Below are 13,342 nucleotides of genomic sequence, written 5' to 3'. Positions count from 1 at the left end.
TCATGGAGGATCTTACGTGTAGGCCAAGAACATTAGGAAATGTATACTGTACTTCTGCATGAATTATAAGGACATCGGTGGACAACGGACAAATCAAGGAAGTAGAGGGTGGCCAGGAAATAATGGACACATTTAAAATTGAAGTGAAATCTGAAGCGATGCTAATTTATTATTATTATTATTACTAGTGAGGTACCAGTGCTATGCACGGGTGGGAGGTCAGAAGCAAACAGACAATGCAGATACAGCGAATGCTAAAGCATGAAACCAATAAATTCCACATTCCTGTAGCACCTTCAGTCGCACGTCAGACGTGGACATCAGGTTCGTGAAGGACTTCCATGAAAAACGTACCCGTTGGCAAACAAACGGGTACGTTTGTTCCATTCCCAGTCAATGGCGAATCTGCATATGGCGATCTGCGAATTCACGTTTGGAAAGTAGAAACCGTCACGGCATTTCGTCATGCACTTGAACTCGATATCTCTTTTTTCATTCCAAACAGCATAACTCCAATCACAAATGAAATAACATTAATATAAAAAATAAACTTTTAACAACCTACGTGACATAAACAAATATTTAAATCCTGATGTGAAGTTCCGTACAGGTGGGTGAATACAATTACGAATTCAAAATAGTAATTGTATTCACTCAATTCCAATCATCAATTGATACTTTAACAAAGCGATTAACATGATTAACGTATAACGATTTAACATAACGATTGAATGACGGTTGTATTTGGATATTATCAAACCCGTGCAATGCCGTCATCTGTCCACTTCCGCATTCGCGGCATGTTCGTAATTCTTATCAAAATCTAAACAATATTTGTAGAATTTCAATAAAAGCCACATCACTGTTCATATCGGTAAATATTATTCCATCGTGTTTGGAAAAACTGGAAAATTGGAAAACTTGGAAAAACAATATAGTCTATTTTTACTAAGCCTGGTGTTGGCTTAGCGGCTTGGGATCCGAAGGATCCTGGGTTCGAATCCTGGACGATCGCTGAATTAACGCCAGGGGGGTTGACTCAGCCTGTCATCATTCTGAGGTCGGAAAATTGAGTACCAGCTTGCTGGGATGAATGATCACGGTGAGTACCCCGATTTAGAATAGGTACACCGTATCCCTGCGCATCGTAAGAGGCGACCAAGGGTTGGCATCCTGAAGGGCATCCGACCATAAAACATTGCCTCAAACAGGGAACCATGATTGTCATGGGGCCCGCAAGGCTAACCCCCGCTCTAGCGGGGAAAATGACCTTAAAACGATCATTCATTCATTCATTCATTTACTACCAGGGGTCCCAGGAATACCCACCCAAAATATCGTTGCGATCGGTTGAGCCGTTTTTGCGGTACCTTCGATCGGATAGGCGGACATTTGGTGAATTGTAGTAAGATTATGCTTTTTTCCTGACAAAGTCGCGGGGGCCTTATGTTTTCGGTTTGTCTGTCAGTCCGTCCGTGATAGGTTTTCGTTACCGCAATATCTTGAGAACAGCTGAAGGGATTTAAATAAAAGTTAGATCAAGTATGATGTAAAAATGAACTTATTACATTTTGGGTTCAAGAGGTCAGAGGTCATGTTAGGTAAAAATCCTGTTACCGCGATAACATGTGAACCAGGGATGAGATTCTGACCAAAGTTGGTACAAGTATGTATAATGATGGAAAGGTAAATGGATTTGATTACGGGGTCAATAGGTCAAAGGTCAGATGTCCAATCAGGTAAAAATTGTGTTACTGCGTGCCTACCTTGTGAACCAGCGATGGGATTTTGACCAAAGTTGGTACAAGTATGTATAATGATGGAAAGGTAAATGGATTTGATTACGGGGTCAAAGGCCAAAGGTCAGCAGTCATGTCATATACAATTGTGATAACTTGTGAACAGCTGAAGTGATCTATTTAATACTTGGTACAGGTATGTATAATGATGTAAGCATGAACTGATTACATTTTGGGGTGAAGAGGTCAAAGATCAGAGGTCATGTCAGGTAAAAATATGATAGCTTGAGAACAGCTGAATGTATTATAATGATGTAATAATGTGGGCGGAGGCATATCGGTCGACGTCGTGACGTCGAAGAGTGTTGTTCTTGTTGAGACTTAGTTTGCTGATGTAATCTCCTGAGAGTGTCGTTCTGTATGATGTGTTACTATTCTCATTTCCTGTTAAAAAGCTCCTTTTACATTAAATATAATTATGTTGGGTATTTCCTGGCCACCCTTTATAAGAGATTTGAACTTGGGATCCCAGCATCATGAGCCTGATGTTACTCAGATGGGAAAGCTAAACAGGCCTAACCTTCCTGGATTGCCTTTGATAATAAGAGTAGTGATGCTTTCCCTCGTGTTTTTCACTCCCGGCAACAGGGCGAAAGATGCAGAGATCTTCAAGTTGAGATCAGAGTATATCCACGCACGCGAGAGCAGCACCCACCAGGAGAGCAGGCTCAAGGCAGCACAAATGTCGATGCGGAACGCCACGCAAGAAGTCTCTCGGCACCGTGATGCCAGTAAGGACCTTGAGGAGCAACTGGCTTCGGTTGAACAATCTTTCAACGACTTTGAGGAACTTCTGAAGAAGGAGAGCATGGAGGCCAGTGGTCTTGGCTTGAATGAAGAACAGGTGGGTGTCAATGTGGAGCAGAATAGATGAAGTCGTCTCATCCTGCTTTTTCAGTCCCGATCGAAACTATTTATTCTGTTGCCCAGATTTCTGAACTTTGATGTCCTTGTATTGCCAGATGCAGCAATACTACCTGCTGAAGGATGAAGCAACGAGCAGGAAAGGAGCAGTGGGCCAGGAGCTGGAAAAGCTACAACGAGAGCAAGCGACCATGAAGGACACACTGGCTATAGAGGGGAGAAAGAGAAATGAAATGCAGGTTCGAGTTTTCTTCCACATAGGAACACGGTTCAGGTCATTCCATCTCCCCAAAGACTAAACCATTATTATTATTATTATTTTTTGTATACAGGATCGAGGCTCGTGAAAGAGCTAACATTTATCACACAAAAAAAATCAAACGGACACACAAAGTATATAATAAGGGGAGCGGTAGACAAGATGGGGAGAGAAGGGGAAGCACACAAACACAACATTTGAGAGCAGGGACATCGGGAGATCTGTGGGAGGGAGAGGGCTTGGGGGGAGGAGGTGTGGGAAGGTGGGGGCGGGGGTTTGGGAGAAGTATAAAACACAAGGACACTGCAAGGACTTCCAGGAAAGAAGTTGGTATTTCAAAAAAGTGGATCTGGGGTGAAATTAGCGGGGGTAGAAAAGATCAAGGTTTTGGATGGGGGAAGATAAGAGATGGTGGTGAACAGCCGTTTTAAAGACCTGGAGGGAGGAGTGGGATTGAAGAGAGTGAGGGAGTTTGTTCCAGAGGTGGGAGAAAAGAGGAATGAAGGAGTGAAGGTGAGCAGAGAGTCTTGATTTTGGCAGTTTAACCATAAGAGGGTTGCTGGCGGATCTTGTGCGACCTGTAGGAATATGTGGGGGACAGAGCCCAGAGAGAGCTGGGGGAGCAAGGCCGGAGAGGAGTCGGTAGAAGACAGAAAGACCACCAACCTGCCTGCGGTGAGTGAGTGAAAGGCCCTCGGAGTTAGCTTCATCGCGGGAGATTCCAATGATTCTGAAAGCTTTGGTTTCAACAGCGTGAAGCCGAGCTAGGTGTGAGGCAGAATCACTGGCCCAGAGGGGGGAACAGTATTCCATTGAGCTGCGGATGAAAGCCTTGTATGTGGTGAGGAGCTCAGGTGTGCCAAGGAAGGACTTCGCACGACGGACGCTGCCCAGTCGGCTACTGGATTTGGAGGCCAGATTTGAAGGCCAGATTTGAAATGTGGTTTTCCCAGGAAAGGGCATGGCAGATAGTGAGACCCAAAAGCTTGAGCGACAGAACTTCTTGGAGAGGATTGTTGAGAAAGTAGATGGGAGGGTTGTCCAGTCAGTCTTTTCGGAGAGACATAGTAAGAGTGTGAGATTTGTCAGGATTGAAAGACATGTTCCACTTGTTTGACCAGTCTGTTATTTTGTCCTGGTCTGCAGAGAGTGAGGAGGCTGCAGACTGCCGAGCTGAGGGATGAGGAATGGAGCGGCAGAGAGGGGAGTCATCAGCAAAGAGATAGAGAGGATTTTCCATAGAGTCAGAGATCATTGATGAAGACCAGAAAAAGCACAGGGCCCAGAACACTGCCCTGGGGAACTCCAGCCTGGACAGGAAGGCGAGATGAGAGAAACCCATTCAGGGCCACACGTTGCCTACAACTAGAGAGGAAGTCCGCAAGCCATGCGTGGAGGTTTCCATGGATACCATAGGAGTAGAGTTTAGTGAGCAGAGCGGGGTGCCAGACCGTATCGAAGGCATGTGATGTGTCAAGGGAGACAGCTCTGTTTTCCTGTTTGACTTTGAGGACCTCCATCCATTGTTGAGACAGCAGAAGCAGCATGTCCAGAGTAGAGTGACCTGGTCTGAAACCAAATTGATGATCAGAGATCAAACCATTGGACAAGAGGAAAGAGGAAAATGTACCTTGTCGTTGCTTAAATGTACCTTGTCGTTGCTTAAATGTACCTTGTCGTTGTTTCTCTTCCATCCTTACATTCCGCTGTGCAATCCGCATTGTGGTGCTACGCACTGTAAATGATTGGTCGTTTATGGCAAATCTTGTCAACCTGCAGGATTTGATCAAGCACAAGAAGCACGAGATTGAGGAACACCAGACAAGGGTCGACCAATTGCAGCACTATCTGGACATGAACAGGTAAGATTTATCATGGATTCATGGATGAAATCAATGGAGCATCATTGACGTTTGCTAAACGCCGTGCGAAGCAAGGAGAAGCCGACATTTTAGTCGACAACTGAAACGTAAGCTTCTCCTCTTCATAAGGTGGTAACAGCGTAACAGCATCCTGTGGATTTAGTCAGTTGTTCTACCTGCCGCCAAAGCAGAGTAACACTCACCTTCATGAGCTCCAGTCGTTCATTCTTCTTTTCTAGGGGTTATTACACACCAGCAGATGATGCATCCTCTGGGTGCGTTGAGTTTGCACGATATTTTCTGAAAAGCACCTGTAGAAAATGTGCATCTAAAAGGGTCTAAGGGGGGTAAAGGTCTTAAGAAGTCAAAAGGGTAATTTCCAATAGTAGTAATGGGTTTGAATTGGAGGTCTTTATGGGAGTCCAAAGGGTCTTTATGGGGGTCCAAAGGGTCTTTATGTGGGTCCAAAGGGTCTTTATGTGGGTCCAAAGGGTCTTTATGGGGGTCCAAAGCATCTTTATGGGGGTCCAAAGGGTCTTTATGGGGGGTCCAAAGGGTCTTTATGGGTGTCCAAAGGGTCTATATTATGGTCGAAAGGCTACATTCCAATAGTACATAATTGATTGACGTATTCAAGGTCCAACTGACATTCAAACGGTATGTAATTAATAGACGTGCTCACATATGTCGACTGGGGCTTCATCCTCCCAGACAGGTTTTCGGTTTTGCATACATTATATACAGATGAGCGTGTCGTGTGACTACCCTCTGGTGAACACCGCAGGGTGACACAGATGACCAAACGAGCTTAACACTCCGAGGCGTTCAATTCAATGGCGGACCTTCGTTACACGCAAGGGAAAGGGGGGTGACAAACTTACCTTCACGAGTCCACCCGACGTCGACCCTGCAATAAATCAACTCGATCCGACACGGAATTAAAATGTACAAAAATACCGGATTTATTAAAGAAAATGCCGGTCACAAAATAATGCACTATAAATTATGATTCCTAAGTGGAGCGCTCCCCTACAAACCTGAATACAGACAAAGGATAAAATAACTGGAAAATAAATGTGTGGTTTGTGGCACTTAAGGGGTGTTGCAAAACATTTTACCTTTTTTTCCCCCAGAGAACCCGTTATGGTTGTGTACGCATTCGGGGGACAAAAAGGTAAAATGTTTTGCAACACCCCTTAGCTCTAAGCTGCTCTGGAATCTCGTCAGGAATCGTCAAAGATCGTCGCGGCCTTGGCGGGAACCGCACGCTTTCCCGCTCAGCTCGTGGGTGGGAAAACCAGGCTTCCTTGCGCAGATTGCCCTTCCAGCCACGCTTATCCTAACGATCTTGTTCGGGAAACCACAGTTCTCGGTCCGTAGTTCTTCCTCCTCACGATCACTATCAAGATGTCAGAACACAACTGTTCGTGATGAATCTTCCTTGCACAAGAGCCAATATGCGACCGTTCGCTATGGGATCCAGAACGAGAAGCAGCGAGAAGATGTCGGCACATGACGGTTCACCACCAGATCCAGAATCCGAGAGAGAAAATGTCCGCCGCTCCAATTATTTTGTACTTGAGGCTCTGACGTCATCTCACGGCGTCTCTATCTCCGTTCCTAGAGTCCCATCTTAGCAGTCTTTTTGCCAATCAATTTCTGGACCAATCGCTGCTCTTCGGGGCGTGGCTCATGGCCCTGCCTGTGCCTGTTTGCTTACCAAGTCGGTGGTATCCACGGCAGTGTTCGATGCCTGGTTTCTGGTTGGTTTTTATTTAGCGTTATTAATTATGGTGTCGATTCTGTGGCTTGGCTATGGTGCGTAGTTCAGTGTCATAAGGAACACAGGAAAAGATTACAGAGGCAATTACATACAGGGGATTAATTTACCCATAATCCCTTGCTAATTAACAAATCCCACCCCTCTCATGGGGATGAAGGTACAAGCTTTTCCACGACATGTGGTCTACACAAATTTCCTACTTATTATACATCGTGGTTTCTTCTTCTTCTTCACGACAGTCGGAGCATTGTAATCATTGTCTACCCCCTCCATACGTAACAAGATGGTTATTACCTCGGACATCTTCGATGGATGGACATTATGTTTTCACCCCTGTCTGTATGTTTGTCTGTCTGTGAGCAGGTCGTGCAGTGGGACTCAATCTGTGTCCTGCGGCCTTGTCAAGTTAGGGGGTCTTGTCACGCACTCAACCGTAGTTACATTGTTAGGTGAGCTTAGTATGGTCATAAATAAACATTTATTATTTATTATTATCTATCTATTACGTACATACTATGCCAGATCAATGAAAGAAAAGACATAAGCGAGCAGACCTGGGAAGTAATATTTATTTATTTTTTACAGCAAGCACATTATCCACAAGCCTTTGTTCACAAAGCAATCAAAGCCACAAAAGGGCAGACTTACCTACACAGGACATGGCACCTCATTCATTCCACGAAGAAGAAGAGAGCACCAGAATGAAAGAGGCAGTTTGGAGTGTCGGGACGAGTCCTCGCTTACCTCACACAACAATTGTTCATCCAGGAAGTAAATTGATCGGCCGTTGACTCGGTGTTATACGTGGTGTTGTCAGCACCTGAGTGGGGGGCTATTCACCTGGTGATTTCACGAGCTTCACGGGAGACAATCCAACATAAGGAAAATGGCGCGTTTACGAGTTTAAATATTTCAAGTCCACAAAGCTCAGATTATTTTTGAGAAAGATGAGTTTCTCTGCCTTGTCAGATGAAAGAGTTAATTTTGTTATCATATGCTGCAGAAGCAGCACCGAACAATATTTCGCTCGGTACGCTGGTCGGAACGGGCGACAAGTATTCCCGACAAGTATTCCCGACAAGTATTCCCGACAAGTATTCCCATGCAAATTTCGGGAATGTTGCGCCGTTACATTTTCACCAATCAAATGGATCATTTCGGTGATGGATCGTCGATTCGCTGAGGAAGATTTGAAATTGCTCATTGTGATTTTCCGCATACAGCCAAAGCAACGCTGGAATTGCTTCAGGACAAGAACGTGAAAGTCCTTGAGTGGCCCAGCCGAAGCCGAGACTTAAATCCCATTGGGAATCTGTGGAAATACTTGAAGATTGCTGTTCACCGACGCTCCCCATCCAACTTGATAGAGCTGGAGCAAATCTGTAAGGAATAATGGGAAAAATTCCCGAAATCCAGATGTACAAAGCTGATGCAGACAAACCCAATAAAACTCGAAGCTGTAATCGCTTCCAAGGCACTTCTCCCAAATATTGACTCGGGTTTTATTTTTATTTTATTTTTTATTTTTATTTGATCGAGGTTCGTGTAAGAGATAACATCAATCACAAAAACAAAAAAAACAAACGGTCACACAAAACATACAATAAAGGGAGTGGGAGACAAGATGGGGAGAGAGAGGGAAGCACACAAGTACAACAGCAGAGAAAAGGGACAACGGGAGATCTGTGGGAGGGAGAGGGCTTGGGGGGAGGAGGCATGGGAAGGGGTGGGGGGTGGGAGAGGTATAAAACACGTGGACACTGCAAGGACTTCCAAATACGTATGCAAATTTGATATTTCTGTATTTCATTTTCAATTATTTTGTAAAAATTTCTAAAAACCATTAATTCCACTTTGACATTATGGGGTATTTTGTGTAGAACAGTGACAAACAAATCTGAATGTAATCCATTTTAAATTCAGACTGTAACACAAGAAAATACTTTCTGAAGACCCTATGTTTACACTGTACAGGGTGTTTTTTTTTTTTTTTTTTTTTTTTTTTTTTTTTTTTTTTTTTTTTTTTTTTGTATACAAGATCGAGGCTCGTGAAAGAGCGAACATTAATCACACAGAAAGACAAACCGACACATAAAACATATAACATAGGGAGCGGTAGACAAGATGGGGAGAGAGGGGGAAGGACACAAACACAACATTTGAGAGCAGGGACCGAGAGACATGGAGACATCGAGAGATCTGAGAGAGGGCGAGGGCTTTGGGGGGGGGGGGGGCGTGGGAAGGGGGCAGTGGGAGAGGTATAAAACATATGGACACTGCCAGGACTTCCAGGAAAGAAGTTGGAATTTCAAACAAGGTGGATCTGGGGTGAATTAGCGGGGGTAGAAAATATCAAGGTTTTGGATGGGGGAAGATAAGAGATGGTGGTGAACAGCTGTTTTAAAGACCTGGAGGGAGGAGTGGGATTGAAGGGAGTGAGGTAGTTTGTTCCAGAGGCGGGAGAAAAGAGGAATGAAAGAGTGAAGGTGAGCGGAGAGCCGAGATTTCGGCAGTTTAACCATCAGAGGGTTGCTGGCAGATCTTGTGCGACCTGTAGGAATATTTGGGGGACAGAGCACAGAGAGAGCTGGGGGTGCAAGGCCGGAGAGGAGTCGGTAGAAGACAGAAAGACCACCTACCTGCCTGCGGTGAGTGAGTGAAAGGCCCTCAGAGATAGCTTCATCGCGGGAGATTCCAATAATTCTGAAAGCTTTGGTTTCAACAGCGTGAAGCCGAGCTAGGTGTGAGGCAGGAGCACCGGCCCATAGGGGAGAACAGTATTCCATTGAGCTGCGGATGAAAGCCTTGTATGTGGTGAGGAGCTCAGGTGTGCCGAGGAAGGACTTCGCACGACGGAGGATGCCCAGTCGGCGACTGGCTTTGGAGGCCAGCTTGGAAATGTGGTTTTCCCAAGAAAGATCATGGCAGATAGTGAGACCCAAAATCTTGAGCGACAGAACTTCTTGGAGAGGATTGTTGAGAAAGTAGATGGGAGGGTTGTCCAGTCGATCTTTTCGGAGAGACATAGTAAGAGTGTGAGATTTGTCAGGATTGAAAGACATGTTCCACTTGTTTGACCAGTCTGTGATTTTGTCCAGGTCTTCAGAGAGTGAGGAGGCAGCAGACTGCCGATCTGAGGGAAGAGGAATGGAGCGGCAGAGAGTGGAGTCATCAGCAAAGAGATAGAGAGGATTTTCGAGAGAGTCAGAGAGATCATTGATGAAGACCAGAAAAAGCACGGGGCCCAGAACACTGCCTTGGGGAACTCCAGCCTGAACAGGAAGAGGAGATGAGAGAAACCCATTCAGGGCCACACGTTGACGACGACTAGAGAGGAAGTCCGCCAGCCATGCGTGGAGATTTCCATGGATACCAAAGGAGGAGAGTTTGGTGAGCAGAGCGGGGTGCCAGACCGTGTCGAAGGCACGTGATATGTCGAGGGAGACAGCTCTAATTTCCTGTTTGGCATTGAGGACCTCCATCCATTGTTGAGACAGCAGAAGCAGCATGTCCAGAGTAGAGTGACCTGGTCTGAAACCAAATTGATGATCAGAGATCAAGCCATTGGAGAAGAGGAAAGATTTCATATCAGAAGCAATGATGGATTCCATGACTTTGCTGATAATTGGGAGAAGGCTGATTGGTCTGTAGTTGCTAGGATCTGTTTTTGCACCTTTTTTGTGCAAAGCGGTGATGTTGGCTGATTTCCAAGCATTCCAAAAGTTCCAAAAAGACCTGGACAAATTTGGTTGTTAATGCATTTAGCACCACAAATGATACAACAATACCCTTTGTTTTATATGACACAGAAACTCATAACGTTTTCTTTATTTTCAACCTACCAATTGCTAATGGAAGAACCTGATGATTATTATTGTGACGAGCACCTTGTGATGCTTAAATACATTTTGATGTTCTGTTCTACAGATCATCGACCGAGGAACAACAGGGATTGGAGAAGGACTTGTCGGAGACGGTAGAATCAGCGCGCCATCGCGTGCGGGAGTTGAACGACGAATTGCGCACCGTGTCGCATGAGCTAATCGATGTGGGCCTCGTGAGGCAGGAGAGCAACCGCCAGCAACGGCGCAGTGACGTTTTGTTGAGCTTGCAGCGTCTATTTCCTGACTCCGTGGTGAGCGGCATCGGAGGCATCTCGTATTGCACTTGATTTCCCAACAGCGTAGAACACACAGACGGAGCCTATGTTAGGATACAGAAATACTACAGGGCGTCCATAAAGCCCGTGTGCAACTTTGAACTTTTATAACTTTTGATGTATACATGATAGAAAAACGTCATAAATGGCGCTTTGAAGCATAAATTAATCCGCACATGTAGCAATTGGTTTACTTTGTCTGTTTCCCTGTGTGTCTATAGACGTCAGCCGATGATCGAGGAACAACTCGATGTCATTTAAATGTTATATCTTGAACACAACTTTTTAACACAAACCTGCAGTTTAGCAGTACTTTTTGGCTCTGAATTTGGCAAATTGTGCGGAATCTCGTCCCGAGCGAGCTTGCTTACCAGTGGGGAGAGGTAACTGTTCATATGTCTGCCTATCTGGCAGTAAAACAAAATCGAAAATGATTCCAAACATGAAACGTAGTTTTTAAGGACGTCATAAAGGACACAAACAACAAGCATGAACAACTAAATGTAAAGTTTAAAATAAGGTGCTGTAAAAGACGCTGCATCAACGGTGGTAATTTTCTGAAAAAAAGAAAAAACGTATAAATTATATATATCTCTATATACAGTCACGTGAAAAAGTAAGTACACCCCATGTAAAGTTTTTGACTTTTTCAACATATTTCAACATACAGCTATTTGATCTTCATTTCAACAATATTGATAGATAAGGTTGATATAATATAACAAATATCATGAAACATTTACATTTTGTAGTCCATTGTATAATTTAAATAAACATAAATGCAAATTTCACATCTGGAAAAAGTAAGGACACCCTTGGCTCTAATAGGTGGTATTGCCCCCTTTGGCAGAAACAACCTCAAGTGGGCGTTTCTTATAACTGTCTGCCAGTCTCTGACATCGACTGGGAGAAATTTTTGCCCACTCCTCCATGCAGAATTCTTTCAGCTGTGCGAGGTTTGGGGGAATTCTTGCAGGCACAGCTCGTTTCAAATCCCCCCACAACATCTCGATGGGATTTAGATCCAGGCTTTGACTTGGCCATTCCAGAATCCTCCATTTCTTTCTTTTCAGCCATTCCTTGGTGGATTTACTGGTATGTTTAGGGTCATTGTCATGTTGCAAGGTCCACCTTCTGTTGAGCTTCAACTTTCCGACAGATGGCCTCACATTATCCTCAAGCACCCTCTGGTACAATGAAGAATTAATAGTGGAATCTATGATGGTGAGCTGCTCAGGCCCTGATGCAGCAAAGCTGCCCCAAACCATAATATTTCCACCACCATGCTTTGCAGTTGGTATCAGGTACTTGTGGTCAAATGCTGTCTTTGGTTTTCGCCAAACATGTCTTCTGGTACTGTGGCCAAATAGCTCTACCTTTGACTCATCTGCTAGAGCACATTGTTCCAGAAGTGCTGGTCTTTGCCTAGGTGTTCATTGGCAAACTTTAGTCTTGCCCTGATGTTCTTTCTGGACAGCAAAGGTTTCCTCCTAACACACCTCCCATGTAGATCAAATTGGTGCAGCTTCTTTCTAATGGTAGACTCGTGCACATTGACATCAACAGTAGCAAGAGCTACCTGTAGGTCCCGTGATGACATTCCGGGGTTCATAGAGACTTCTTTCAGCATCTTACGGTCTGCTCTCGGGCTGAACTTGCTAGGGCGGCCTGGCCTGAACAAGTTGGCAGTTGTTTGGAATCTTCTCCACTTGTTGATGATCTTCCGGACAGTCGAATGATTGATTTCAAATTGTTTGGAGATCTTTTTAAATCCCTTCCCAGACTCGTAGGCATCTATAACCTTCTTTCTGAAGGCCTCGGAGAGCTCTTTTGATCTGGGCATGGTGACGCCGCACACTTCAACAACAAAGAGCAAACCAAACGAAATGTCTGAGGTTTAAATAAGACAGGTTCCTCCAAGATCCTCTCTAACGTTGTTCTAATCATTTGCACCTGAGCTGGTGCACCTGATTCTAATTTTAGGTATTTGAAGTAGTGATAAATGTCGGGGTGTACTTACTTTTTCCACATGCGAAATTTGCATTTATGTTTTTTTAAATTATACAATGGATTACAAAATGTAAATGTTTCATGATATTTGTTATATTATATCACCTTTATCTTTCAATATTGTTGAAATGAACATCAAATAGCTGTATGTTGAAATAGTCAAAACTTTACATGGGGTGTACTTACTTTTTCATGTGACTGTATATCTGTGCAGTGTCTGTGTTGTCTTGTCACTGAACTACTCCCTCAAACTGTTGTGAAATCGTACCAAACTTCTGGTATGCACATATCTCCCCCGTCGGTATGTCCTAAGGGTATTTGTTTTTGAAAGTTTTTCCTATTTTTTTATTTTTATTTTTGGGGGAAATTTTTTTTTCCCAACTTACGTTTTCAACATCAATTGTTTATGAAAGGTAATATCACGTATATTACAAATACATTTGTGCAAAATAATTGTTTGAATTATGATTTTTTATTTTTTATTATTATTATTTTTTTGTATACTGAATCGTGGCTCGTGAAAGAGCTAACATTTACTTCACAAACAAATCAACCAGACAAACAAAATATATAAAAAGAGGGAGCGGAAAACAAGATGGGGAGAGA

At 44.0% G+C, this 13,342-nt stretch overlaps 1 protein-coding gene across 1 annotated transcript in view; it reads left to right on the top strand.

Moving 5' to 3' along the window:
* LOC137417556 (structural maintenance of chromosomes protein 1A-like) overlaps positions 1-13,342 on the top strand; it is a 143,221-nt gene that overhangs the window by 19,381 nt on the left and 110,498 nt on the right. Inside the window, exons 6-9 of the mRNA XM_068103484.2 lie at positions 2,388-2,643; positions 2,762-2,902; positions 4,702-4,784; positions 10,495-10,702. Coding sequence (XP_067959585.2) covers positions 2,388-2,643; positions 2,762-2,902; positions 4,702-4,784; positions 10,495-10,702 — 688 coding nt within the window. The remainder of the gene's footprint in view (positions 1-2,387; positions 2,644-2,761; positions 2,903-4,701; positions 4,785-10,494; positions 10,703-13,342) is intronic.

This window comes from Myxine glutinosa, chromosome 1 (genome assembly GCF_964187855.1).
Source record: "Myxine glutinosa chromosome 1, kmMyxGlut1.1, whole genome shotgun sequence".
NCBI lineage: Eukaryota > Metazoa > Chordata > Myxini > Myxiniformes > Myxinidae > Myxine > Myxine glutinosa.
Note: the sequence above shows the minus strand (reverse complement) of the source record. Positions and strands in the feature narration are given on the sequence as shown.